The sequence below is a fragment of the Cricetulus griseus genome, chromosome 3 (assembly GCF_003668045.3).
Source record: "Cricetulus griseus strain 17A/GY chromosome 3, alternate assembly CriGri-PICRH-1.0, whole genome shotgun sequence".
In the NCBI taxonomy this organism is placed as follows: domain Eukaryota; kingdom Metazoa; phylum Chordata; class Mammalia; order Rodentia; family Cricetidae; genus Cricetulus; species Cricetulus griseus.
Window position 1 is genome coordinate 51080892 of NC_048596.1, and position 26115 is coordinate 51107006.

Below are 26115 nucleotides of genomic sequence, written 5' to 3' on the forward strand. Positions count from 1 at the left end.
ACAGCATCTAGCCATGGTGCTCAAAAAGTATTTACTGAATGAGTGGACATTCCAGACCATACTAGTCTATACCTCCCCTTCCTCAAGCTAAAAATAAATGAATTGATGTACAATGGGACAGCTTGGGTAGTTCAGTCCAGGGAATCCTCCCACAACACCCCAGTGGTTATCTTCCCAGCCCTGTATGTGGGTGTAATGGCTCACACTTGAAACCCCAACACTCAAGATGCTGAGACAGGAAGGTTGTGTTAAATTCAAGGCCAGCTGAGACTATAGTGTGATTTCCAGGACAGCCTAAGATACTTGGCTACAGTGTGTCTCAAAACACAAAATGCATGTCTCAATGATACAAAAAAAAAAAAAAAAGAAAGAAGGAAGGAAGGAAAATGAAAGAAAAGAAAAGGGAAGGAAAGAAAAGAGAGTCCTCCTACCTCCACCCCCATGTGTTGGAATTGCAGCTGTGACCCACCACACCAGGTCTTACAGAGTTTCTGGGGGTTTAACCCAGGCTCTCATACATCCTCAGCCCCGCCCCCCACCCCTTTAATGCCTTGCTCGTGCAAAGGTAGGCATTCTATAGTGAGTAATGGCCACTGGCGACTCTTGATTGCTCAGCAGTGATGTGGCCAGTCTGCCATGAGAATCAAGAAGCAAAGACTTCCTCCCAGTACCTGTGCAGAGGTCACACCTTAAAGCCACCAGCAAACCTAGCAATGCCATTGGGTGGATCAAGTCCAAATAGTGAGGGCTGTGTGTGCAGTCTCCCTTAGCTCCATCCCCTCAACACAAAATGCAGGAGCAGAATACATCAGGGTTAATAAATGGCTTTATTTGCCTTGTACAGCATCAACTTTCTTACATTCTGAATTAATTTGCCATTAAAGTGCCAGACATTTCCTTAATCACGATGACATTTGTTAAAAGGAATCAGAACATGGCAGTCATGAATGAACACTTTTCTTACCAACCCAGAATGGAAGCCCCTCACCTTGATGGGATGGGTTGGATAGTTTGCAAACATATTCAAATCCCCCTCTCACCTTGAGCACCAAACTAGGCTGGAACTAACACACCTGGGGATAAAAATTCATGCTACAGAGAACTGAGAAACTGTTCTCTGTAGAGGTTGGCTGCCACCTCCTCTGAGCCATGCCAAGGTGGTGCTGTTTGTACATTTCCAACCTTCAGAGCAACAAAGACCTGGCCCCCTCTGCTATGTTTTATCCCACCCTCTTTTACTCACAAAAGTCCCCAAAGTCATTACAATGAAAAAAAAAAGTGGGTTTCCATTACCCAGGTACTAACAATGCTCAGTAAAAATAAGGATGATAAACACAAAGCTTGCTTAGTAAACACGGGCTCTCAGCGTTCAATGCAAAAAAGAAAAGAAAAAGAAAGAAAGAAAGAAACCAAAAGCTGAAATCTTAAGGCAAATACTGTTGACTTTGCACATGGGCCAGATGAACTTAGAACCCTTTACCTAGCTGCAGAGTCCCAGGAGCCTAGAGGCACTTGGTTTGTCAGCACTTGCCACTGGTGGAGGCAAGATCTCTATTATTGCTGAGGCTGTTGGGGTGTTTCTCTTTGGAATTTATATACAAACACACCCAAGGCTGATGTATTTATATATATATATGTACACACATTCAAGGCACACTACTCTTTCTTTGTGGAAATTGATAGTTCTACTTCAGGTAGCTGGATGCCAACCTTAGGCCCACTGTCATTGCTGGAGGAGGAAGACAGCCGGGACTTCTTGGAGGCCAAGGACACTCCACTCCCCTGTAACTTGACTGCCTCATCATCACTCCCTGTCACCTCATAATGACCTTTGCTCTTTGAACCCAACCCACCAAAGGTACCAAATTTCAGCTTTCCATGTTTGCCTTTAACTTCTCCACCTGCAAATTCCAAAGTCCCAGTTGGGGTGGAAGGCGCAGAGAACTCCCTCTCATCGCTGAAGGAGTTGGAGCGGTGTCTTGGTTTCTTGCTTTTAAACAGGGAGAATTTGCCTTTTGGTGAAGATGCTTCAGCATCTGCTTCTCCTTCCAGAGAGCCCAAGCTGGCCTTTGAGCTCTTCAGGTCCCCTTTGGACCCAGAAATGGATGCTTCTGGTGAGCCAGTGACACCACCTTTCCCTTTAGGCTTGGAAAAATTAAACTTCGGCATTTTGATTTTGGATTTTTTAAGTTTTACTTCAGACTCTTCCCAGTCACCTTCTGCACCAGCCTGCACATTGGCCTCTACTTTAGGGAAGTTGACATCCACCCCTACTTCTCTGCCAACAAGCTCACGGCCAGAGAAGGTAAATTTGGGGATCTTCATCTTGGGGAACGTTACTTTTCCAGATCCACTTTCCAAGTGACCCTGAGGCCCAGACACACTCAGCCCAGGACCTTGGAGTCCAATCTGGCCTCCTTTCACACCGCCTTCTATCTTTGGTCCTGAGAAATGAAGGTTCCCAGCAAGTTTAGATGTATCCAAGTTTAGAGAGGAGGAGACCTGGGGTCCCTTCCACTCAACCCCAGAGCCTTTGACACTCATATGCCCTTCACCCAGGTTGATATCTGGGACACTGACACCCCCTGAGACATCTACACCTCCTTTGACTTTGGGGCCCTTCAAGCTGACACCAAAATCTGACTCAGGTGATGCTGTGTTAAAGGAAGGCCCCTTGACGCTGACATCATGCAGACCTATTCCTGAACCTTTCAGATCTCCTTTAATTTCGGGACCAGAAAGCTGCCCCGTTGGGAGTTTCACATCACACCCAGAAGCCTTAATTCCAGGCATTTGGAGATTTCCTTCTAGGCCTTGAACACTGATACCTGGAAGACTTCCCCCAACTGCTGGGCCTTTCAGTTCACCAGCGGCCCCAAGGCTCCCCTTCACTTTTGGTCCTTCCACGTTAAAGTCCATGCTTGGAGCTGAGACATGGGGCCCCTTCAGGTTCACATCCATCCCCGGCCCCTTTAGTTCTCCACAAACTTGTGGCCCCTTGATGTTCATGTCCAAGTCGGACCCTGGAGTGGAGATGCCAAACTGAGGCAGCTTCATGTGGGGAAGTTTGATACCACCCTCTGAGGCCTCCAAACTGAGATCAGGAGCACCCACGGATATTTTAGGGCACTTGATGTCCCCAGACATAGCCAGATCTCCCTGTAGGCTTGGTCCCTTCAGCGTCACGTCTGGTGCCCCCACATTAAGTGCTGTTGTGGCATCAATCCCTGACACCTTCACACCATCTCCTCCTATCTGTACTTTTCCACCAACACCTTTGAGGTCAAGACCTGGGGTCTGCAGCTTCATGCTGGGACTGGATGCATCCAGGTCTCCTTTCAAACTTGGTCCTTTCAAGTTCAGGTCAAGATCAGGCCCAGAAACTTTTGGCATAGAGAGATTCACTGAAGGCAAGTCCACTCCTGGGCCTTTTAGAGACATATCAGGCCCTTCAAACTTAACATCTGATGTGCTCAAGCTTCCTTCAAAGGAGGGCATCTGGGCACAGATCTCAGTGCCCCCACCTTCCATTTTCATACTAGGGGCACTAATCTTGGGCAGTGAAAACTTAGGGAACTTGATTTTTCCTTCTGGACTTTGCAAATCTATGTCAGGTCCTTCCAGTCCCACACTGGGAACATCACCCTTTATCTTTGGTCCTTTCAACTGAACATTCACATCAGGTATGGAGACCTGAGGGGCAGAAACACTAAATGAGGGGGCTTTGATTTTGGCATCAGAGCCTTCGATGCTGATGTCAGGTGTGTCCAAGTTTGCCTGCACCTTAGGACCTTTCAAGTTGCCCTCTATCTTCGGCCCTGAGACATCCACACCTGGGACCGTGAACTTGGGAGCCTTCACATGAATGTCAGGAGCTTCCACATTAATCCCCGGGGAAGAAATATCCAGGTCAGGTACCTTGATTTCACCCTCCATCTTGGGGCTAGGTAGGGAAGCCTCTGCTTTAAATTTAGGTGACTTAATATCAAATTCTACGTCTGGGAAATACATTTTCCCAAACATGGTTTTCTTGACTTTGGGAGACTTGACATCACCTTTGAGTGCAACATCAGGACCTGCCCCGCCAATATCCACTTCAGGAGCCTTAAGGCTGGCATCAACCTCACCTCCAGGAACATTCAAATCAAATCCCTGCTTTTTGGCCTTAACTTTAGGACCACTCATGTGGATTTTAGGCATTTTAAACTTGCTTTTCTTGCCCTTTCCGCCAACACTTACTTCAGGAGTCTCAACACTCAGCTCTGCTTCAGGGACAGTCACATCAACCGAGGGTGTCTTGATGTCAGCTTTAGGGCTTTTTGCACCAAATCCAAACTTGGGTTTCTTAAACTTTGGAACTTTAACATCTGGCCCCTCAATATTAATATCTGGGCTCTCCATGTGGACATCTAAGCTTGGCGTTTCTAAATCAACTTTGGGGCCCTTGACGTCCAATTCACCTCCTAACTTGGGCCCAGAAACTCCAATTTTTGGTGTCTTGAGGTGCAAATTAACATCAGGTCCAGTTACTTTAGGAGCAGATATATCCAATGATGGCATCTTCAAGTTAGGACCACTAAGTTTAGCATCAGGGCCTTCGAAATCTAGGCCTGGACCTTTCAGGTCTACTTCAGGTCCTTTGAGTGTACCTTCAATCTTAGGAACAGACACATCAAAGTCTCCCTTTACTTTTGGTCCTTTTAACTCCAGATCCACATCAGGCATGGAGATCTTAGGAGCCTTGATGTTGATCTCAGGCATCTTGAACTTGGGACCCTTCAACTTTGCATCAGGACCTTCAATGTTCACATCTGGAACATCAATGTCCACCTTGGGTCCTGAGACCTCAATGTCAGCCTTAGGCAGGTTCACATCCACTTCAGGGCCCTCTGCTTTGAAGCCAGGCATGCTGAACTTAGGCATTTTCACCTTGGGCATCTTCAGGTGCCAGTCTGGACCATGAACGTCCACATCTGGAGCATCAATGTCCACTTTGGGTCCTTTGATGTCAACCTCTGGGCCTTTGAGGTCGCCTTCCACTTTGGGCAAGGAAACATCCACATCTCCCTTTATTTTGGGACCCTTAAGATGTAAATCAGGCATGGAGATTTTAGGAGCTTTGATGTTCATCTCAGGCATCTTGAACTTGGGGCCCTTCAGCTTTGCATCTGGACCTTCAATATTCACATCTGGAACATCAATGTCCACCTGGGGTCCTGAGACCTCAATGTCAGCCTTAGGCAGGTTCACATCCACTTCAGGGCCCTCTCCTTTGAAGCCAGGCATGCTGAACTTGGGCATTTTCACCTTGGGCATCTTCAGATGCCAGTCTGGACCATGAACGTCCACATCTGGAACATCAATGTCCACTTTGGGGCCTTTGATGTCAACTTCTGGGCCTTTGAGGTCTCCTTCCACTTTTGGAAGAGAAACATCCACATCACCCTTCACTTTTGGCCCTTTCAGGTTCAGGTCAATCTCTGGCATTGAGATCTTGGGTGCCTTGAGGTGGAGATCAGGCATTTTAAACTTGGGGCCCTTCAGCTTCCCTTCTGGACCATGGATGTCAATGTCAGGAGTATCAATGTCCAGTTTGGGGCCTTTGACATCCACTTTGGGACCTTTCAAATCCCCTTCTAGTTTAGGAATAGAAACGTCCAAATCTCCCTTTATCTTAGGTCCTTTCATGTTCAAATCAATGTCACTCATTGAAATTTGTGGGGTTTTGAAATGGACATCTGGCATCTTAAATTTGGGACCTTTGAGTTTTCCTTCGGGACCCTCAATGTCTATCTCTGGCCCTTTGAGATCACCTTCCACCTTAGGTACTGCAAGGTCCACATCTCCTTTTACCTTGGGCCCTTTAAGGTTTAAGTCAAAGTCAGGCATGGAAATCTTTGGTGCTTTGATGTGCATGTCTGGCATTTTAAATTTGGGTCCTTTTAATTTTCCTTCTGGACCTTCAATATTGACATCAGGAGTGTCAATATCCACACTGGGGCCCTTGATATCAATACTGGGGCCTTTAAATTCACCTTCCATTTTAGGCAGGGAAGCATCCACATCTCCCTTCACTTTGGGGCCTTTCAGATGCAAATCAAAGTCAGGCATGGAGATCTTGGGAGCCTTGATGTTCATCTCAGGCATCTTGAACTTGGGACCCTTCAGTTTCCCTTCTGGACCTTCAATATTCACATCTGGAACATCAATGTCCACCTTGGGTCCTGAGACCTCAATGTCAGCCTTTGGTAGATTCACATCCACTTCAGGGCCCTCTCCTTTGAAGCCAGGCATGCTGAACTTGGGCATTTTCATCTTGGGCATCTTCAGGTGCCAGTCTGGACCATGAACGTCCACATCTGGAACATCAATGTCCACTTTGGGGCCTTTGATGTCAACCTCTGGGCCTTTGAAGTCTCCTTCCACTTTTGGCAGAGAAATATCCACATCACCCTTCACTTTTGGCCCTTTCAGGTTCAGATCAACCTCTGGCATTGAGATCTTGGGTGCCTTGAGGTGAAGATCAGGCATCTTAAACTTGGGGCCCTTCAGTTTCCCTTCCGGACCATGGATGTCAATGTCAGGAGTATCGATGTCCACCTGGGGTCCTGAGACCTCAATGTCAGCCTTAGGCAGGTTCACATCCACTTCAGGGCCTTCTCCTTTGAAGCCAGGCATGCTGAACTTGGGCATTTTCACCTTGGGCATCTTCAGATGCCAATCTGGACCATGAACGTCCACATCTGGAACATCAATGTCCACTTTGGGTCCTTTGATGTCAACTTCAGGAACTTTAATCTCACCTTCCACTTTGGGCAGAGACACATCCACATCACCCTTCATTTTGGGGCCTTTCAAGTTAAGATCGATATCTGGCATGGAGATCTTGGGGGCTTTGATGTTCATCTCAGGCATCTTGAACTTAGGACCTTTCAACTTTCCTTCTGGTCCTTCAATGTTTACATCAGGGCCTTCAATATCCAATTTAGGTCCTGAGACACCAATGTCAGCCTTAGGCAGGTTCACATCCACTTCAGGGCCCTCTGCTTTGAAGCCAGGCATGCTGAACTTAGGCATTTTCACCTTGGGCATCTTCAGGTGCCAGTCTGGACCATGAACGTCCACATCTGGAGCATCAATGTCCACTTTGGGTCCTTTGATGTCAACCTCTGGGCCTTTGAGGTCTCCTTCCACTTTGGGTAGGGAAACATCCACATCTCCCTTGACTTTGGGGCCCTTAAGATGTAAATCAGGCATGGAGATTTTAGGAGCCTTAATGTTCATCTCAGGCATCTTGAATTTGGGGCCCTTCAGCTTTGCATCAGGACCTTCAATGTTCACATCTGGAACATCAATGTCCACCTTGGGTCCTGAGACCTCAATGTCAGCCTTTGGTAGATTCACATCCACCTCAGGGCCCTCTCCTTTGAAGCCAGGCATGCTGAACTTGGGCATTTTTATTTTGGGCATCTTCAGGTGCCAATCTGGACCATGAACGTCCACATCTGGAACATCAATGTCCACTTTGGGTCCTTTGATGTCAACTTCAGGAACTTTAATCTCACCTTCCATTTTGGGCAGAGACACGTCCACATCACCCTTCATTTTGGGGCCTTTCAGGTTAAGATCAATGTCAGGCATGGAGATCTTGGGGGCTTTGATGTTCATCTCAGGCATCTTGAACTTGGGGCCCTTCAGTTTGCCCTCTGGACCTTCAATGCTAACATCAGGAACATCAATGTCCACTTTAGGGCCTGTAATATCAACCTCTGGACCTTTGAGGTCTCCTTCCACTTTGGGCAAGGAAACATCCACATCTCCCTTTATTTTGGGACCCTTAAGATGCAAATCAGGCATGGAGATTTTAGGAGCTTTGATGTTCATCTCAGGCATCTTGAACTTGGGACCCTTCAGTTTTGCATCAGGACCTTCAATATTCACATCTGGAACATCAATGTCCACCTGGGGTCCTGAGACCTCAATGTCAGCCTTAGGCAGGTTCACATCCACTTCAGGGCCCTCTGCTTTGAAGCCAGGCATGCTGAATTTGGGCATTTTCACCTTGGGCATCTTTAGATGCCAGTCTGGGCCATGAACATCCACATCTGGAGCATCCATTTTGGGGCCTTTGATATCAACTTTTGGCCCTTTAAGATCGCCTTCAAGTTTGGGAAGAGAAACATCTACATCACTTTTTACCTTTGGGCCTTTCAGGTTTAAGTCAATGTCAGGCATGGAGATCTTCGGAGCTTTGATGTTCATCTCGGGCATCTTAAATTTGGGGCCTTTTAAGCTTCCCTCTGGACATTCCACATTGAGTTCTGGGCCCTCAATATTCATACTTGGACCTTCTATATTGATGTCTCCTTTTGGTAAATCCATAGCCACATCAGGCCCTTCTGCTTTTAAGCCAGACACACCGAACTTGGGCATTTTCATCTTGGGCATTTTCAGATTCCATTCTGGACCATGAACGTCCACATCAGGTGCATTAAGATGAACTTCTGCTGCTTTAATATCCACTTTGGGGCTTTTAAAGTCTCCTTCTAAATTTGGGCCTGCTACATCTAAGTCTCCTTTGACTTTAGGACCTTTCAAATTTAGCTCTACATCAGGCATAGAAACTTTGGGAGATGAAATACTCAGGAAAGGCATTTTAAATTTGGATCCTTTCACTTTGCCATGGACTTCAACGTCTGGAGCATTAATATCAACTTTTGGTGCTGTTACATCAACATCTGGCTTTTTAACTTTGACATCCATGTCAGGTGTCTGAATTTTGGACCCAGAAAAATTAAATTTGGGAAGCTTAAATCGAGATTTCTTTGATTTCCCTTCAATATTGACCTTGGGAGCAGAAATGTCCACTTCTGGGCCCTTCACATCCAACTTGGGAGTTTTAAGGTCACCCTCTAATTTGGGTCCAGATACATCAATGTCTCCCTTGAGCTTCGAGCCCTTTAAATTCAAGTCAATTTCTGGCATGGAGATCTTGGGCATGTTTACATGCATGTCAGGCATTTTCAGTTTGGGACCTTTTAATTTGCCCTCAGGACCATGAATGTCAACATCTGGAGCATTTATGTCTAATTTTGGACCCTTTATATCAAGAGAAGGTCCTTTCAAATCACCCTCTACATTTGGAAGTGAAACATCCATATCTGCTTTCACTTTGGGGCCTTTAACATTAAGGTCAAAATCAGGCATGGAGATTTTAGGAGCTTTGATGTTCATCTCAGGCATCTTGAACTTGGGGCCCTTCAGTTTGCCCTCTGGACCTTCAATGCTAACATCAGGAACATCAATGTCCACTTTAGGGCCTGTAATATCAACCTCTGGACCTTTGAGGTCGCCTTCCACTTTGGGCAAGGAAACATCCACATCTCCCTTTATTTTGGGACCCTTAAGATGTAAATCAGGCATGGAGATTTTAGGAGCCTTGATGTTCATCTCAGGCATCTTGAACTTGGGACCCTTCAGTTTTGCATCAGGACCTTCAATGTTCACATCTGGAGCCTCAATGTCCACTTTGGGTCCTGAGACCTCAATGTCAGCCTTAGGCAGGTTCACATCCACTTCAGGGCCTTCTCCTTTGAAGCCAGGCATGCTGAACTTGGGCATTTTCACCTTGGGCATCTTCAGATGCCAATCTGGACCATGAACGTCCACATCTGGAACATCAATGTCCACTTTGGGTCCTTTGATGTCAACTTCAGGAACTTTAATCTCACCTTCCACTTTGGGCAGAGACACATCCACATCACCCTTCATTTTGGGGCCTTTCAAGTTAAGATCGATATCTGGCATGGAGATCTTGGGGGCTTTGATGTTCATCTCAGGCATCTTGAACTTAGGACCTTTCAACTTTCCTTCTGGTCCTTCAATGTTTACATCAGGGCCTTCAATATCCAATTTAGGTCCTGAGACACCAATGTCAGCCTTAGGCAGGTTCACATCCACTTCAGGGCCCTCTGCTTTGAAGCCAGGCATGCTGAACTTGGGCATTTTCATCTTGGGCATCTTCAGGTGCCAGTCTGGACCATGAACATCCACATCTGGAGCATCAATGTCCACTTTGGGTCCTTTGATGTCAACCTCTGGGCCTTTGAGGTCTCCTTCCACTTTGGGTAGGGAAACATCCACATCTCCCTTTACTTTGGGGCCCTTAAGATGCAAGTCAGGCATGGAGATTTTAGGAGCCTTGATGTTCATCTCAGGCATCTTGAATTTGGGGCCCTTCAGCTTTGCATCAGGACCTTCAATGTTCACATCTGGAACGTCAATGTCCACCTTGGGTCCTGAGACCTCAATGTCAGCCTTAGGCAGGTTTACATCCACCTCAGGGCCCTCTCCTTTGAAGCCAGGCATGCTGAACTTGGGCATTTTTATTTTGGGCATCTTCAGGTGCCAATCTGGACCATGAACATCCACATCTGGAGCATCAATGTCCACTTTGGGTCCTTTGATGTCAACTTCAGGAACTTTAATCTCACCTTCCATTTTGGGCAGAGACACGTCCACATCACCCTTCATTTTGGGGCCTTTCAGGTTAAGATCAATGTCAGGCATGGAGATCTTGGGGGCTTTGATGTTCATCTCAGGCATCTTGAACTTGGGGCCCTTCAGTTTGCCCTCTGGACCTTCAATGCTAACATCAGGAACATCAATGTCCACTTTAGGGCCTGTAATATCAACCTCTGGACCTTTGAGGTCGCCTTCCACTTTGGGCAAGGAAACATCCACATCTCCCTTTATTTTGGGACCCTTAAGATGCAAATCAGGCATGGAGATTTTAGGAGCCTTGATGTTCATCTCAGGCATCTTGAACTTGGGACCCTTCAGTTTCCCTTCTGGACCTTCAATATTCACATCTGGAGCCTCAATGTCCACTTTGGGTCCTGAGACCTCAATGTCAGCCTGTGGTAGATTCACATCCACTTCAGGGCCCTCTGCTTTGAAGCCAGGCATGCTGAACTTAGGCATTTTCATCTTGGGCATCTTCAGGTGCCAGTCTGGACCATGAACGTCCACATCTGGAACATCAATGTCCACTTTGGGTCCTTTGATGTCAACCTCTGGGCCTTTGAGGTCTCCTTCCACTTTGGGTAGGGAAACATCCACATCTCCCTTTACCTTGGGACCCTTAAGATGCAAATCTGGCATGGAGATTTTAGGAGCTTTGATGTTCATCTCAGGCATTTTGAACTTAGGGCCTTTCAATTTGCCTTCTGGTCCTTCAATTTCAATGTCTGGCCCACTCATGTCCACATTTGGCCCTTTGAGGTCTCCTTCCAATTTGGGGACATCTACATCAATCTCCCCCTTTATCTTTGGACTCTTTAAGTGAAGATCAATGTCTGGCATGGAGATTTTTGGAGCTTTAAAGTGCATTTCTGGCATCTTGAATTTAGGACTTTTCCATTTACCTTCTGGGCCTTCCACAGCTACTTCTGGCATGTCAGCATCCAATTTGGGGCCCTTGACATCCAGTTCTGGAGCCTTTAATTCCCCCTCAAGCTTTGGGACTGAAACATCAATATCTCCTTTGATTTTAGGACCCTTTAAGTTGAAATCAACATCAGGCATGGAGATCTTGGGGGCCTTGAAGTGCATGTCAGGCATCTTGAACTTGGGGCCCTTCAGCTTTGCATCAGGACATTCCAGGTCAACATCAGGCACTTCCACATCCACACTGGGGCCTTTCAAATCTCCTTCTAGTTTGGGCACCGTCACATCCACATCCCCCTTGACTTTGGGGCCTTTCAAGTGTAAGTCCACATCAGGCATGGAGATCTTGGGGGCCTTGAAGTGCATGTCAGGCATTTTAAACTTGGGGCCCTTCAACTTTGCATCAGGACATTCTAGGTCAACATCAGGCACTTCCACATCCACCTTGGGTCCTGAGACCTCAATGTCAGCCTTTGGTAGATTCACATCCACTTCAGGGCCCTCTCCTTTGAAGCCAGGCATGCTGAACTTGGGCATTTTCATCTTGGGCATCTTCAGGTGCCAGTCTGGACCATGAACGTCCACATCTGGAACATCAATGTCCACTTTGGGGCCTTTGATGTCAACTTCAGGAACTTTCACTTCACCTTCTATCTTGGGCACTGTCACATCCACGTCCCCCTTGACTTTGGGGCCTTTCAAGTGTAAGTCCACATCAGGCATGGAGATCTTGGGGGCCTTGAAGTGCATGTCGGGCATCTTGAACTTGGGGCCCTTCAACTTTGCATCGGGACATTCCAGGTCAACATCAGGCACTTCCACATTCACACTGGGGCCTTTCAAATCTCCTTCCAGTTTGGGCACCGTCACATCCACATCCCCCTTGACTTTGGGGCCTTTCAAGTGTAAGTCCACATCAGGCATGGAGATCTTGGGGGCCTTGAAGTGCATGTCGGGCATCTTGAACTTGGGGCCCTTCAACTTTGCATCGGGACATTCCAGGTCAACATCAGGCACTTCCACATCCACACTGGGGCCTTTGACATCAACTTGAGGACCTCTGAGATCAGCCTTCATTTCTGGCACAGAAGCATCTATCTCTCCTTTCAGCTTAGGCCCCTTCAAATTCAAGTCCACATCTGGCATGGAAATCTTGGGAGCCTTGATATTTAGCTTGGGCATCTTGAACTTGGGGCCCTTCAGCTTTGCATCTGGACCTTCAATATTCACATCTGGAGTCTCAATGTCCACCTTGGGTCCTGAGACCTCAATGTCAGCCTTTGGTAGATTCACATCCACCTCAGGGCCCTCTGCTTTGAAGCCAGGCATGCTGAACTTGGGCATTTTCACCTTGGGCATCTTCAGGTGCCAGTCTGGACCATGAACATCCACATCTGGAGCATCAATGTCCACTTTGGGGCCTTTGATGTCCACTTCAGGAACTTTCACTTCACCTTCTATCTTGGGCACCGTCACATCCACGTCCCCCTTGACTTTGGGGCCTTTCAAGTGTAAGTCCACGTCAGGCATGGAGATCTTGGGGGCCTTGAAGTGCATGTCAGGCATCTTAAACCTGGGGCCCTTCAGTTTCCCTTCTGGACCTTCAATATCAATATCACCAACATCCACATCCATCTTAGGGACTTTAACATCAACTTCAGGACCTTTCAAATCTCCTTCGACTTTTGGAAGAGAAACATCTACATCACTTTTCACTTTAGGTCCTTTCAGATTAAGCCCAACATCAGGCATAGAGATTTTATGTGTCTGTATATTCATGCTCGGCATCTTGAACTTGGGACCCTTCAGTTTCCCTTCTGGGCCTTCAATATTCACATCTGGAGCCTCAATGTCCACCTTGGGTCCTGAGACCTCAATATCAGCCTTAGGCAGGTTCACATCCACTTCAGGGCCCTCTCCTTTGAAGCCAGGCATGCTGAACTTGGGCATTTTCACCTTGGGCATCTTCAGATGCCAGTCTGGACCATGAACGTCCACATCTGGTGCATCTACTTTAGGGCCTTTGATGTCAACAGCAGGAGCTTTTATTTCTCCTCCCACTTTTGGAACTGAGACATCATATTCTCCTTTCACTTTAGGGCCTTTCAAATTCAAGCTAACATCTGGCATGGATATCTTCTGAGGCTTTATATTCATTTCTGGCATCTTAAATTTTGGTCCTTTCAGTTTGGCATCAGGACCTTCAATGTTCACATCTGGAACACCAATGTCCACCTTGGGTCCTGAGACCTCAATGTCAGCCTTAGGCAGGTTCACATCCACCTCAGGGCCCTCTCCTTTGAAGCCAGGCATGCTGAACTTGGGCATTTTTATTTTAGGCATCTTAAGGTGCCAGTCTGGTCCATGAGCTTCAACATCTGGAGCATCAATGCCAACTTTGGGTCCTTTAATGTCCACATCTGGCACTTTTATTTCACCTTCTACCTCAGGCAATGATACATCCACATCTGCTTTTCCTTTGGGCCCCTTAATATTTAAGTCCACATCAGGCATGGAGATCTTGGGGGCTTTGAAGTGCATGTCAGGCATCTTAAACTTGGGACCCTTCAGTTTCCCTTCTGGACCCTCAATGCTCACATCTGGAGCCTCAATGTCAACTTTGGGGCCTTTGACATCAATGTCAGCCTTAGGCAGGTTCACATCCACTTCAGGGCCCTCTGCTTTGAAGCCAGGCATGCTGAACTTGGGCATTTTCATCTTGGGCATCTTCAGGTGCCAGTCTGGACCATGAACGTCCACATCTGGAGCATCAATGTCCACTTTGGGTCCTTTGATGTCAACCTCTGGGCCTTTGAGGTCGCCTTCCACTTTGGGTAGGGAAACATCCACATCTCCCTTTACTTTGGGGCCCTTAAGATGCAAGTCAGGCATGGAGATTTTAGGAGCCTTGATGTTCATCTCAGGCATCTTGAATTTGGGGCCCTTCAGCTTTGCATCTGGACCTTCAATATTCACATCTGGAACATCAATGTCCACCTTGGGTCCTGAGACCTCAATGTCAGCCTTTGGTAGATTCACATCCACCTCAGGGCCCTCTCCTTTGAAGCCAGGCATGCTGAACTTAGGCATTTTCATCTTGGGCATTTTCAGGTGCCAGTCTGGACCATGAACGTCCACATCTGGAGCATCAATGTCCACTTTGGGGCCTTTGATGTCAACCTGTGGTACTTTCACTTCACCTTCTATCTTGGGCACCGTCACATCCACGTCCCCTTTGACTTTGGGGCCTTTCAAGTGTAAGTCCACATCAGGCATGGAGATCTTGGGGGCCTTGAAGTGCATGTCGGGCATCTTAAACTTGGGGCCCTTCAGCTTTCCTTCTGGGCCCTCAAGGCTCACATCTGGGGTTTCAATGTCAACTTTTGGTCCTGAGACATCAATGTTAGCCTTAGGTAGGTTCACATCCACATCTGGACCCTCAGCTTTGAGAGTAGGCATACTGAACTTGGGCATTTTCATCTTTGGCATTTTCAGGCTCCAGTCTGGGCCTTGACCTTCCACATCTGGAGCTTTAATATCTACCTTTGGACCTTTGATGTCCACATCTGGAACTTTCATCTCTCCCTCTATTTTTGGTGTAGACACATCTAGATTTCCTTTTATTTTGGGTCCTTTGAGATCTAGGTCCACATCTGGTAGTGACGCCTTTGGAGCCTTGAAATGCATCTCAGGCATCTTAAACTTGGGACCCTTCAACTTCCCTTCTGGTCCCTCAAGGTTCAAATCTGGAGCACTAATATCTAGCTTTGGTACAGAAATGTCCATATCAGCCTTGGGCATGCTCACATCCAAATCTGGGCCTTCTCCTTTGAGACTCGGCATGCTGAACTTGGGCATTTTAATCTTTGGCATTTTCAAGTTCCAATCAGGACCATGAATATCAACATCTGGAGCGCTGACATCTACTTTTGGGCCTTTCAAGTCTCCTTCAACCTTTGGCACTGTGACATCATACTCTCCTTTTATATTTGGACCTTTCAGATGCAAATCCACATCAGGCATGGAGATCTTGGGGGCCTTGATATTCATCTCGGGCGTCTTCAGCTTGGGACCCTTTAGCTTTCCTTCAGGTCCTTCAATGTTCACCTCTGGAGCTTTGATGTCTACTCTGGGTCCCGAGACATCAATGTTGGCCTTCGGGAGATTCACATCTACTTCTGGACTCTCTGCCTTGAAGCCCGGCATGCCAAACTTGGGCGTTTTTATCTTAGGCATCTTCATGTGCCATTCGGGACCTTTAACGTCCACATTTGGGACATCAATGTCCACCTTGGCACTCTTAAGTTCAACATCAGGAACTTTAATCTCACCTCCAGCCCTTGGCACGGTGACATCATATTCTCCCTTTACACTGGGGCCTTTTAAGTGTAAGTCCACATCTGGCATGGAGATCTTTGGGGCTCTGATATTCATTTCAGGCATTTTAAACTTAGGTCCTTTCAGTTTCCCTTCTGGTCCTTCAACGCTCACTTCTGGAGTACTGACCTCCACCTTAGGCCCAGAAATGTCCACATCAGCCTTGGGCAGATTGACATCCACTTCTGGGCCTTCTGCTTTGAATCCTGGCATGCTGAACTTGGGCATTTTCATCTTGGGCATCTTCAGGCCTGGGCCATGAACGTCCACTTCCGGGGTATTAGTGTCCACTTTGAGACCTTTCAGTTCTCCCTCAAGCTTTGGTGTTGTTACGTCATACTCTCCCTTCACCTTTGCGCCTTTGATGTGCAGGTCTACATCAGGCATAGAAATCTTTGGAGTTTTGACGCTCACTTCAGGCAGATTAACATCAGGACCTTTAAGTTTTCCCCCCGGAATCTCCATGTTGACATTTGGGGTTTCTATATTGACCTTAGGCCCTGAAATACTGATGTCTCCTTTGGGTAGAGTCACGTCTACATCTGGGCCTTCTCCTTTGACTCCTGGGACACTGAACTTGGGCATCTTCATCTTAGGCATCTTCAAGTTCCATTCTGGGCCATGAACTTCCACATCTGGTACATTGACATCCATTTTGGGGCCTTGGACATCAAGTTCAGGGGCTTTGATTTTTCCTTCTACTTTGGGTAGCATGACATCTACACCCCCTTTACCTTTAGGTGAAGCTACATTTAAGTCTACATCTGCCATAGAGATCCTACAGGCCCCCATTTTTCCAGAAGGGCTGCTGAGTTTGGGGCCTGTCAAGGTCCCCTCTAAGTTAGGTGTCTCTATGTCCACTCTGGAGCCTTTAACTGCCACCTGAGGGCCTTTAACATCACCTTTCACCTCAGGAGCAGTCACCTTCATATCTCCTTTCAGTTTACAGGACCCAACGCTCAGATCCACATCCTGCATGGAGATTTTAGGCTTCTGAACAATCATTTCAGGAGCCTTGCCTTTAGCACCCTTCATCTTCCCTCCTAGGCCACCAGTAGCAATCTCGGGCAGATCGACATCCCCAGAGATGCCAGGAAGGGTCACTTCACCTGTGGGCAATGTCACATCAATCCCAACCCCCTCTCCCTTTGAACCTGATGCAGAGAATTTAGGGACTTTCATCTTGGGCACATTCAGTTTGCCCCCCAGTCCAGGAATATCAACGTCAGGGGTTCCAACTTCCACACTGGGACCAGTGATGCTGCCCTCAATTTTGGAAGCACAAGTACCCATTCCTATGCTCCCCTGCAACTTGGTACCTTTCAGACCTAAGTCACTCTCAAGTGATGGCCCACTGATTTGGGGACCCGTCAGCTTCCCCCCAAGCCCCTCAATATTGGCAGAGGAGGCACTGACTTCCAGATGAGGGGCCTGGATATCCCCACCAATGGTCAAGCCTGGCTTTTCACCCTCATGCCCCACAGAGAATTCAGGTGCAGTAACATTCAGCCCCACCTCTGGGCCTGCTGAGACACCAAATTTTGGCATCTTCATGGTAGGAATTTTAATTTTCCCAATATCACCACTCTGGAGGGATGGGCCCTGTACCTCTACTGAGCCAGTCCCAAGAGAAGTGGACGAAGTGTCCACTCCAGGAACTTGGCTCCCTCCCTTGCCACCTAAGCCCAAGTCTTTTGCACTGACATTGACTCCTGGACTTCCCACCTTTATTCCAGGCACAGTGACCTGGAATTTTGATTGGCCAGCACCTTCGAGCTCTGGTCCTGAAGCAGAAATGGCACCTGCCCGGATATCCATGGCAGAGCCTGTAGTTGGAGAAGCTACCCCTGATCCTGAGGGCAGTCTGATCACCGTCTTCCCAGGCTGGGTTTCCACATCTGTGTTGGAGATCTCAGTCACTTCATGCCTTGGTATCTTGATCATGAACTCAGGGCTGCTGATATCAATGTCTTTCACTCCTTCCCGACCAGTGACATCCACAGTGTAGGCTGTGACCCTTCTGGTCACTGTAATGGTACGGCTCTGGGTCTCTCCAAGGTCCCCTTCTACTCCATCCTCTGACCTCAGATGTGGCTTGATCTTTGTGGTGTAGATTCGTCGGTAGTCCTCATCATCCCCACTCTGCAGAAAGACACACCCGGCAGAGGTTGCAGCAAAGCCCACCTGAGTTGGCAAATGCCTGGCCAAAGTCTAGCCGACAACAGGGTTGCCTGTTTCCCAAAGATGCTCAGAACATAACAGAGGTCCAGAGAGCCTCCTGGGGAACAACCCAGGGGACTGAAGAAATGGGTTGACAGTCACATCACAAGAGGAAAATAGAAATTACTTGGAAAATTCTGGTAAGCAAAGGTCATACCAGGGTTAGGAAATATGTAGATTCCTGAATGGTGTTGCCCAGCAAGAGGTTGTACCACCTGGTGATACTTCAAAACAATTTGTTCAGGGACCCACCCCAACCAGGCCCTCCATCCTTCAACTCTCCGCCCACTGAATTGCTTGTTTAAGAGACTCCCAGGAGCTTTTGCACACTGGAAAGCACTTGTGAAGCCTGATGGCCTGGCTGTGTTTGGGTAATACTGTCACTTCGAGGAGACATGGTTTATTCAATAAGCAAGCCATTAGGAGTAAAGAAGAATTTCCCATGAGCACTGTGCTGCTCATCTTTTCAAACTCATGGGATGTAGAGAGGTAGGCTAAACACCAGTGAAATCATTGCAAAGGCTCTAGCAAAGCAGCCGACCTTCCTCTTGGCACCTATGCCCCCATTGCTTGAGTGGGTTCCTATGCCATGGCACAGTCTCAGGAGACTGAAGGAACACTACACTTGTAAGAGCAGAATCAGACATAGGCCACGATGTAAACAGGAAGAAAGCAGCAGAGAGAAGTCATAAAAGAATGCAGACAGATGAAACAAGAAGGGATTAATTAGCAGAGGTCCAGGAGACAAACAGAAGGCTCGGGAAGTGAGGCCAGGAGGCCACCAGGATCATGGGGAGCTCAGAGCAAAGGTGGGTCACCAGCAACTCACCAGAACCACCTCAGAGCTACGGGAGCTGAAGACTTCATGGGTCCAGGTCTGTCCAGGCTCAGGGGACCGGTCCCCCTTACGATGCAACTTCAAGCCAACAGTGTGATGCCCCATGGTGTTCAGCAGCTGGGTCACCTCACCAGACTGCAGGTTGTCAAAATAGATGGTGGCACCCACAATCTGGTCCCCTAAGTAAGGAAGTGCAGCAATCAGGTAGAGACCCACAGATCTCAAGAAGAGACCACATAACAGACACTAAAACTTCCCTTGAGCGCCATAGATGTCATGCAGACACAGTGTTGCCCATTCAATGTGCAGAAGAGCAGGCTGTGGCCTAAAAGGTCAACTATTCTACACAAATCTGCAGAACTGGTAAGGGGAGCAGATCAGATCTGAAGACATGGTCTCCAAGAGTCGACATAACTGCTTCCCCTCAGATTCACAAGCAAGACATAGAGTAGGCAAAGAACAGGGTTGGGTACTAACCATCCTTGTGCTGTTGGACCCAAGCCTTCCACAGCCATCTGGTCATTTCTGCCTGCCCCGCTGCCTCCCAAGCATCCCTTTAATAACCTTTCCCATCCCCAGTGCCCAGTCACTATCTCGGGGAGACTCACCCTCCTTGACCACCCCGGTGCGGGCCGCAGGGGAGTTCTGCATCACTTCCTGTACGAAGACTCCATCGTCCCTCTGGGCAATGGTCAGTCCATGGGAGCCACTGCCCTGCCAGTTAGGCAGCAGCAGCTCCCGGGTTGTCTCCTCCTCCTTCTCCATCTGGGATGAGGTAAAGAAACAAGCTCTGGTCACAGGGGACACAGAGGGCAGAAGGAATGAGAAAGCCAGAAATCTTTGGTATTGTGCACACCCAGGGAATGGAACCCATGTACCATGCAACCGCCCTGGCTCACCTGCCAAGCAAGGGTTCCTCGGGGAGGAGAGCGATCTGCATTGCAAGTTCTCTCAAGGCACAATAGAGAATATAGAGGGGGTAGCCAGCCCTTTGACCCACCCAGGACCCAGTTCCAAATGCTTCATCAATTACCCAGGATCCCCATCCTAACCTCCATCCCTCTGCACCATCCCACCTACCAACCTTTGCAGGACTCTATTCAGGAGCAAATGCCTTGCCAGGAGCCCGCCCCGCCTCCTTCTCTTCTTCTATCGGTCTCTCTCTCTCTCTTTGGGAATCTCGGTCACACAGCCTAGGAAAAATTTCATCGTGATGCTCGCATTTGGCTTTTCAAAACCTCAGTGATAGAGAGATGCTGTTCTCCAGGCCAAACCAACACTACAGTCAGGGCCCCACTACGATCAGCAACTACATGACTCTGAGGCTCATTGCCACACAAAACGAGGTTAAAGGAAATTAGACCAGGTCTCCACTACTGGCTACATCCTCCTAGCTATAGGTCTCTTGCCAAGGACACTTGACCTCTCTGAACCTACGTTTCCTTGGCTGTGAACATGGAAATGGTAAGAGTTCCACACAAATTGAAAGAAGACAGCAGCTGGTCCACGGAGGTCCCACAACACAGTCATGTTCATCATTCTCTAAAATAGATGGTCCCACTTTACAAGCAAAGAGATTGAAACTCTGAAAGGTCAGTTTATCCGGAGTGCGCACAGAGAGAGTGATGATGCTGCCGCCAGGCCCTAGCCTGTTTCTCTAGGTCTTTCCCCTATGCCACATTGAGGCTCACCTTTCCACACATGTGAGACTGTTCTGTAAACACAGATGGTGCTGTCCCCTACCCCACTGACAGTGACTCAGCTTACCATCTAGGATGACCCTCAGGTCCAAAAGGAACCCTTCCCAGCTGGCCTAAACAAAGACAATCCCATCCCCATCAGGCTCCCCAAGCCAAAAGGCTGAAGGAAAGCTGAGCCCAGCTCAGGCCTGTGGTGAGTCAAGGCCCACGTGGCTGCCCACACCGGGCCCTGAGCCAGGCTCCATAGGTAAAGGCATTCCTGCTTGCCACCGGATGAGTGGATGAGTTATCAGCTGCAGAGGTGCCCTGGGAAGGCACCCGGAAGGATGAACTTTAACCACCCACACAAAATGGTGCTGGCAGCCATCTAAAGCATACCTAAGAAACTGTATGAAGGACTCTATAAATTGTGGTGAGCCTCACCCAAAGCCCCACCCTGAAACTGTTTACATCCAGAAATTAGTCAACCAATCAATAAAAACATGCATGCTGGTCACCTCCTAGATGTTCTAGTCTGTACTATATACTGTAAAGGATACCATCCAGGGGCAGCACGGTCCAGCCCAGCACTTAATTGCATACTGCAGCAGATCATTACGTTCCATCACTCATGCATCCTCTAGACATTTACTGAATGCACTCTCTGTGCCAGATACGGAAATTTAAAAGACATGGAATCCTGTCCCGGCATAAATGATAAGCAGAGGACTCTGGGTGTGACCAACTGGGCTCCACAATGTACCAGAAGTCTTAAGAGTCTTCTCAGGGCAATAAAATATAAATGGGGCATCCAAGGTGCTGGAATTGGCCTCTAGGATGGGACTGTGGCTCTTAGAAATCCATGGCACTTAGCAGGTCCAGATACCAACATGGACAAAATATAAATACAAAGATAAACCCCAGATCACCACACCTGTTCTCAAACTCCACAAACTCATAAATGCAGTATTTATCATGAGCCTACTTAACAACACAGGTGCTGGCTAGAGTGTGAGCAAAGACAGGAGAGAGGCCTGCTGGCACAGGCTTGAGCTAGGGAAAGGCCTCCTCCCTTCCCAGCAGCAAGAAGAGGCCACTTTAGAGGAAAGCCATACTGACTCTTCCCAACTTGAAAATGGCACTTTCTGCCCCTGCCCCAGACCAATACTGAGAAGCCAGCCTGGCAGCCAGGAGCCACGCAGAAGCAGAGGAGGTTAAAAAAAAATAAAAAAAAAAAAGTCTCTAGTCTCTAAGAACTGAAGCCACCCCTTCAGGTTTCCCCAGTACCCCGTCTTCCTCCTTGTGCAGGGCCCCTTACTCAGCCAAACATCCTGGTGCTGAGCCAGCAGAGGCGAATGAGAGCCAGCTCACTCACCCACATGGTGGCTCCACCCTCCTCCCTTCCACGGTGAGTCAGTGCAGTCTGAAGCAACAGCTCCAGACATGCACAGGGTCACGCCTAAACCCTAGTCAATGCAATGCTGCCTCAGCCAGGCCCCCAAGTACCAAAGAGACTAGGACTTCCCAGTTTCCCTTCTCTAGATTAAGCCCTAGGACAAGGGGCTTTAGATGCAAAAAGTGCTGAGGACCAACAGGGACTTGTTATATACTTCACTCAGTAGGCGGCTGAGAGAAGTAATTCTGAAAAGTTCTCAACCACTGAGCACAGGCGCCATTGGATTCATGCTCAGCTCTGTTATCCTGACACAGCCAGGCCTGGGCCTGCAAGGCATGGGATACATATAAGAAGTGCAACGGCCTTTTTTCTGCATCTGGGCTCTTGGTCTATCCTCCACCAGTGGAGCCTGTAACAAGCCCAGATGTTCCTCCCTCTCCTCCCACATGGTTAGGTTAAGTAGGCCTCCAGGAAAATCCAAAAGAAGGTCTTTGGAGGTTGGGAGAATCTTCAGAATCCAGTCACTCATCACAAGCCTTTGGGACTTGAAGAGAATCAAATGTGTGCTGCTAACACGGTAGCCATATGTGGCTATTTAAATTTACACGGTTTAGACTGCCATGGTGGTGTGCACCTATAACCCCAGCACTCAAGTGAGCAAGCAGGAAGATCTAGAGTTTAAGGATGGCCTGAGCTACATGAGACCCTGTCTCCAAAAGTCAAAAGTAAAATAATTTTAGGCAGGTAATTAAATCATTGTGGTATTTCCCCCCAGGGGGAAAAAAAAAAAAAGATGAGAGATGACTCAGAGTGAGTTCAGAATCCTGCCGCTCTTCCAAAGAACTGAGTTCAGTTCCCTGAACCTGACTGAGTTCATGTCGGGTGGCTCACTACCACCTGAACTCCAGCTCCAGGGATCCTATGCCCTCTAGTCTACATGTACACCTCCACATATGCGACATACACAGGCCCACGTGTGTATAAAATTAAATTTCTTCTTGCTGTTGTTGTTGTTTTTGAGACAGGGTTTCTCTATGTAACCCTGGCCGTACTGGAACTCACTATGTAGACCAGGCTAGCCTCAAACTCAGAGATTCACCTGCCTCTGCCTCCAGAATGCTGGAGTGCTGAGATTAAAGGCCTGCTCCACTATGCCAGGCTGCTCCCAATTTTAAATTATTTTTAATTATTTATGTTCGTGTGTGTGTGTGTGTGTGTGTGTGTGTGTGTGTGTGTGTGTGTGTGTGTGCGCGCGCGCACGCGCGCGCGCGCGTGTGTACACTTGACTGCAAGTGCTCATGAGGCCAGAGGTGTCAAATTCCCCTGGAACTGCAATTACAGGTGGTTATGAGTGGCCCAACATCAGTGCTAGGGCCAAACTTGGGTCCTCTGAAATAGTCCTCACTCTTAACCACCAACCCATCGCTCCAGCCCTGTAGGTCCTGTTTGTTTGTTTGTTTGTTTGTTTGTTCGTTCGTTCGTTTGAGTTTTTCAGCTTTTGAGGTAGGGTCTCATATTGTCCAGGCTGATCCCAAACTTTCTGTGTAGATGAGAATGACCTCCAACCTTCTGATCCTCCTGCCTCCACCTTCTGACTTCCAAGATTACAAAGGCATACTGCCACACCCAGCTTGAAGTTAAAGATGTAGTCCCACTAGCTGGTGCCTAGCAGCCACATGCAGCTGCCACTGCCGTATTCACACAGCAAGGATGTTCAAATTTTCCCTACAGTGGCATTCTGGATGAAGCACTGGCTGCCACTCACATATGGGAAAGGAAGGTACACAGAGGCTAGAACAGGGGAGTGTTAAAGCCCTAGAATTCAGCTCTGCTAACTCCATTTCTGTGGCCCAGTCGATGGGCTTGGCATCCTTTGTGATGAGAAGAAGCAGGGTTGGAGTGGAGACCCCAAATGTAGAAGGCTGCTTGGATGACAGAAAAGGGATGAGGCAATAAGGATGCTCTAGGTAAAAACAGAAAGGACTCAGGGACAGGGCACAGCTCAGGCCAAACACCATGTCAGAATGCCCCCATCCTGCAACTCAACACCACAAAAATCCATGCAGCAGCAAGCTCTGCCTGTGCCCGCTCCCAGAGGGGCCACACAGGGCATATCTAGATGTCCAAAAGGAGAACATTCCTGGCAAGGATGACCTCCAGAAGCCCATCCTCTCCCCTCTGTCTTCAGGGACTAAGGCCTTTTCTTTCCTCTCTACAGATGACAGCTCAGGACAATTGCTGCTGCAGCTACAGATAGCCACCGTCTGTGTCAAAGTGACAGGAACAAACACACACACACACACACACACACACACACACACACACACAGTGACAAGCCCTAGGGCCTCAATGGCTGAATGGGTAAATCTGAAGACAGGACCTACACTAGAAGGCCACATGGCAGTGGGCCTGCCTAGCACGATCTGCACACAGAAGGGCATACTCATGGAAGAAGGGAGGACCTCTGTGACCCGTGCTGCAGCACCCATATGTCCTAACTAACCCGCTATACACACAAGGCAGGGACAAGCAGTTTCCATCCCAAGAACATGACTCATGGCTAGGATTAGAGACCTCCACCAGAGCAAAAGCCCTGACACTCAAAACCAAGCAACGCGTTGGAGAGTCATAGAAGGGAGACACACCCAGAAGGATGATATACTGACACAAACACTCCCCAAAGAGGAAGAGAAAGCTGCATGGTGAAGGAAACCCACCATCGACAGCTAAGAGAAAGAATTCTGCTGAGCGCTGCGTGCCGAGTGCTGTGCTGTGGACATCCCATGCTTAGGGCCCCATCTCACGTACAAACAATGCTAGAGGGAAAGCATTAACTACCTTAGAGATATGGAGACAGGCCCCAAGCCAACAGTCTTCACCCACGCAGAGAGAGCAAGGCACCCACCAGCCGCGTGATGGCCCTACCCAGGCAGAGTTGCAGGCACCTGGGGTACAGCACTTAAGGGACCTCTGATTCTGGATCTCTTTGAGGCTGTGTCCCGAGGAGTTAGGAATCCCAAGCTTCTCAGAAGCTGGAACTTCCCAGAACCTAGTTCTGGAATTCTCTTGGGCTAATACACAGAAGACAAAGGGAGATTTTCTTTCAGACACTCAACCTGAGCTTGATCGACAGAACCCGCATGGTAAGAAGAGAGAATCGACTCCTGCGAGTTGTCCTCGGACATTTACACATGTGCCACAGCATGAGGGCACACACACAAGTACTCAAAAACGCATTTATAACAAAACAAGAAGCTGGGCGTTGGTGGTGCATGCCTTTAATCAGGAGGCAGAGGCAGGTGGATCTCTGTGAGTTTGAGGCCAGCCTGGTCTCCAGAGCGAGTGCCAGGATAGGCTCCAAAGCTACACAGAGAAACCCTGTCTTGAAAAACCAAAAATATAAAAAAGAAAAAAAGTTTAGCAGAGACAGGCATAATGGTGTACACTTCTAATCTCAGCACCAAAGAGGCTAAGCCAAGAGGATCACTGCAAGTTCCAGCCCATCCTGAGCTACATAGATAGTTCAAGGATAGCCTTGCCCACATAATGAGATCCTGTCAAAACAAACACAAAAAAACTTTACATGGATGGATCATGTGCTCCATGACACCTATAGTCTTCAGGAGGCTAACACAGGAATATCTCAAGTTTAGGCAAATGAGGCTACTTAAGTAGACACGTTGAGGGCACCCTCAACTTTCAGGAGGGAACAATCAAAGTGAATTAGACCAACAAGACCCAGATGGCCTGGATATTGGAGGGATGTTCAGAGAAACACTTAAGAGGACGGGGACACACACACACACACACACACACACACACTCTCTCTCTCTCTCTCTCTCTCAGAAGACCCTTGTCAGCCTCATCTCCCATCCTTCCCAGCTAAGGCAATCCTTGTTGGTGAGCTTTATTGGCTCTCAGTAGATATCTGTCACACAGGTCCCTCTGTGTGCACCTTCCTTTCTGGGTGTGCACCTGCCAGAGTTAGGCCATGCTACCTGCTACAAAAGCAAGAAAATGGTGCTGACCCAGCCTGCAGCTCCTACCAGAAGGAAGTTGTACTAGCCTTCTCACTCTTGCCTCCTCCTCATCATGTCGGGGGTTTTTGCTCATGGACTTCTAAAGCAGCCATAACCAGCCCCATGAATGCTGCTGCT

The 26115-nt window shown here is 48.2% G+C and overlaps 1 protein-coding gene across 9 annotated transcripts in view; it reads right to left on the reverse strand.

The window, feature by feature from the left end:
- Positions 1-26115, reverse strand: part of Ahnak (AHNAK nucleoprotein) — an 89260-nt gene that overhangs the window by 58415 nt on the left and 4730 nt on the right. For 2 of the 9 annotated variants that reach the window (XM_027408312.2, XM_027408314.2), the window contains exons 2-5: positions 19968-20076; positions 19492-19648; positions 18875-19062; positions 809-17967 (exon numbers count right to left, since the gene is read on the reverse strand). In XM_027408312.2, the coding sequence (XP_027264113.1) occupies positions 1657-17967; positions 18875-19062; positions 19492-19648 (16656 nt within the window). In that variant the 5' untranslated portion in view covers positions 19968-20076 and the 3' untranslated portion in view covers positions 809-1656. Of the gene's footprint in view, positions 1-808; positions 17968-18874; positions 19063-19491; positions 19674-19967; positions 20077-26115 lie in introns of those variants that run through there. The other 7 variants (XM_027408313.2, XM_035441986.1, XM_035441987.1 and 4 more) reach the window with 6 other exon arrangements.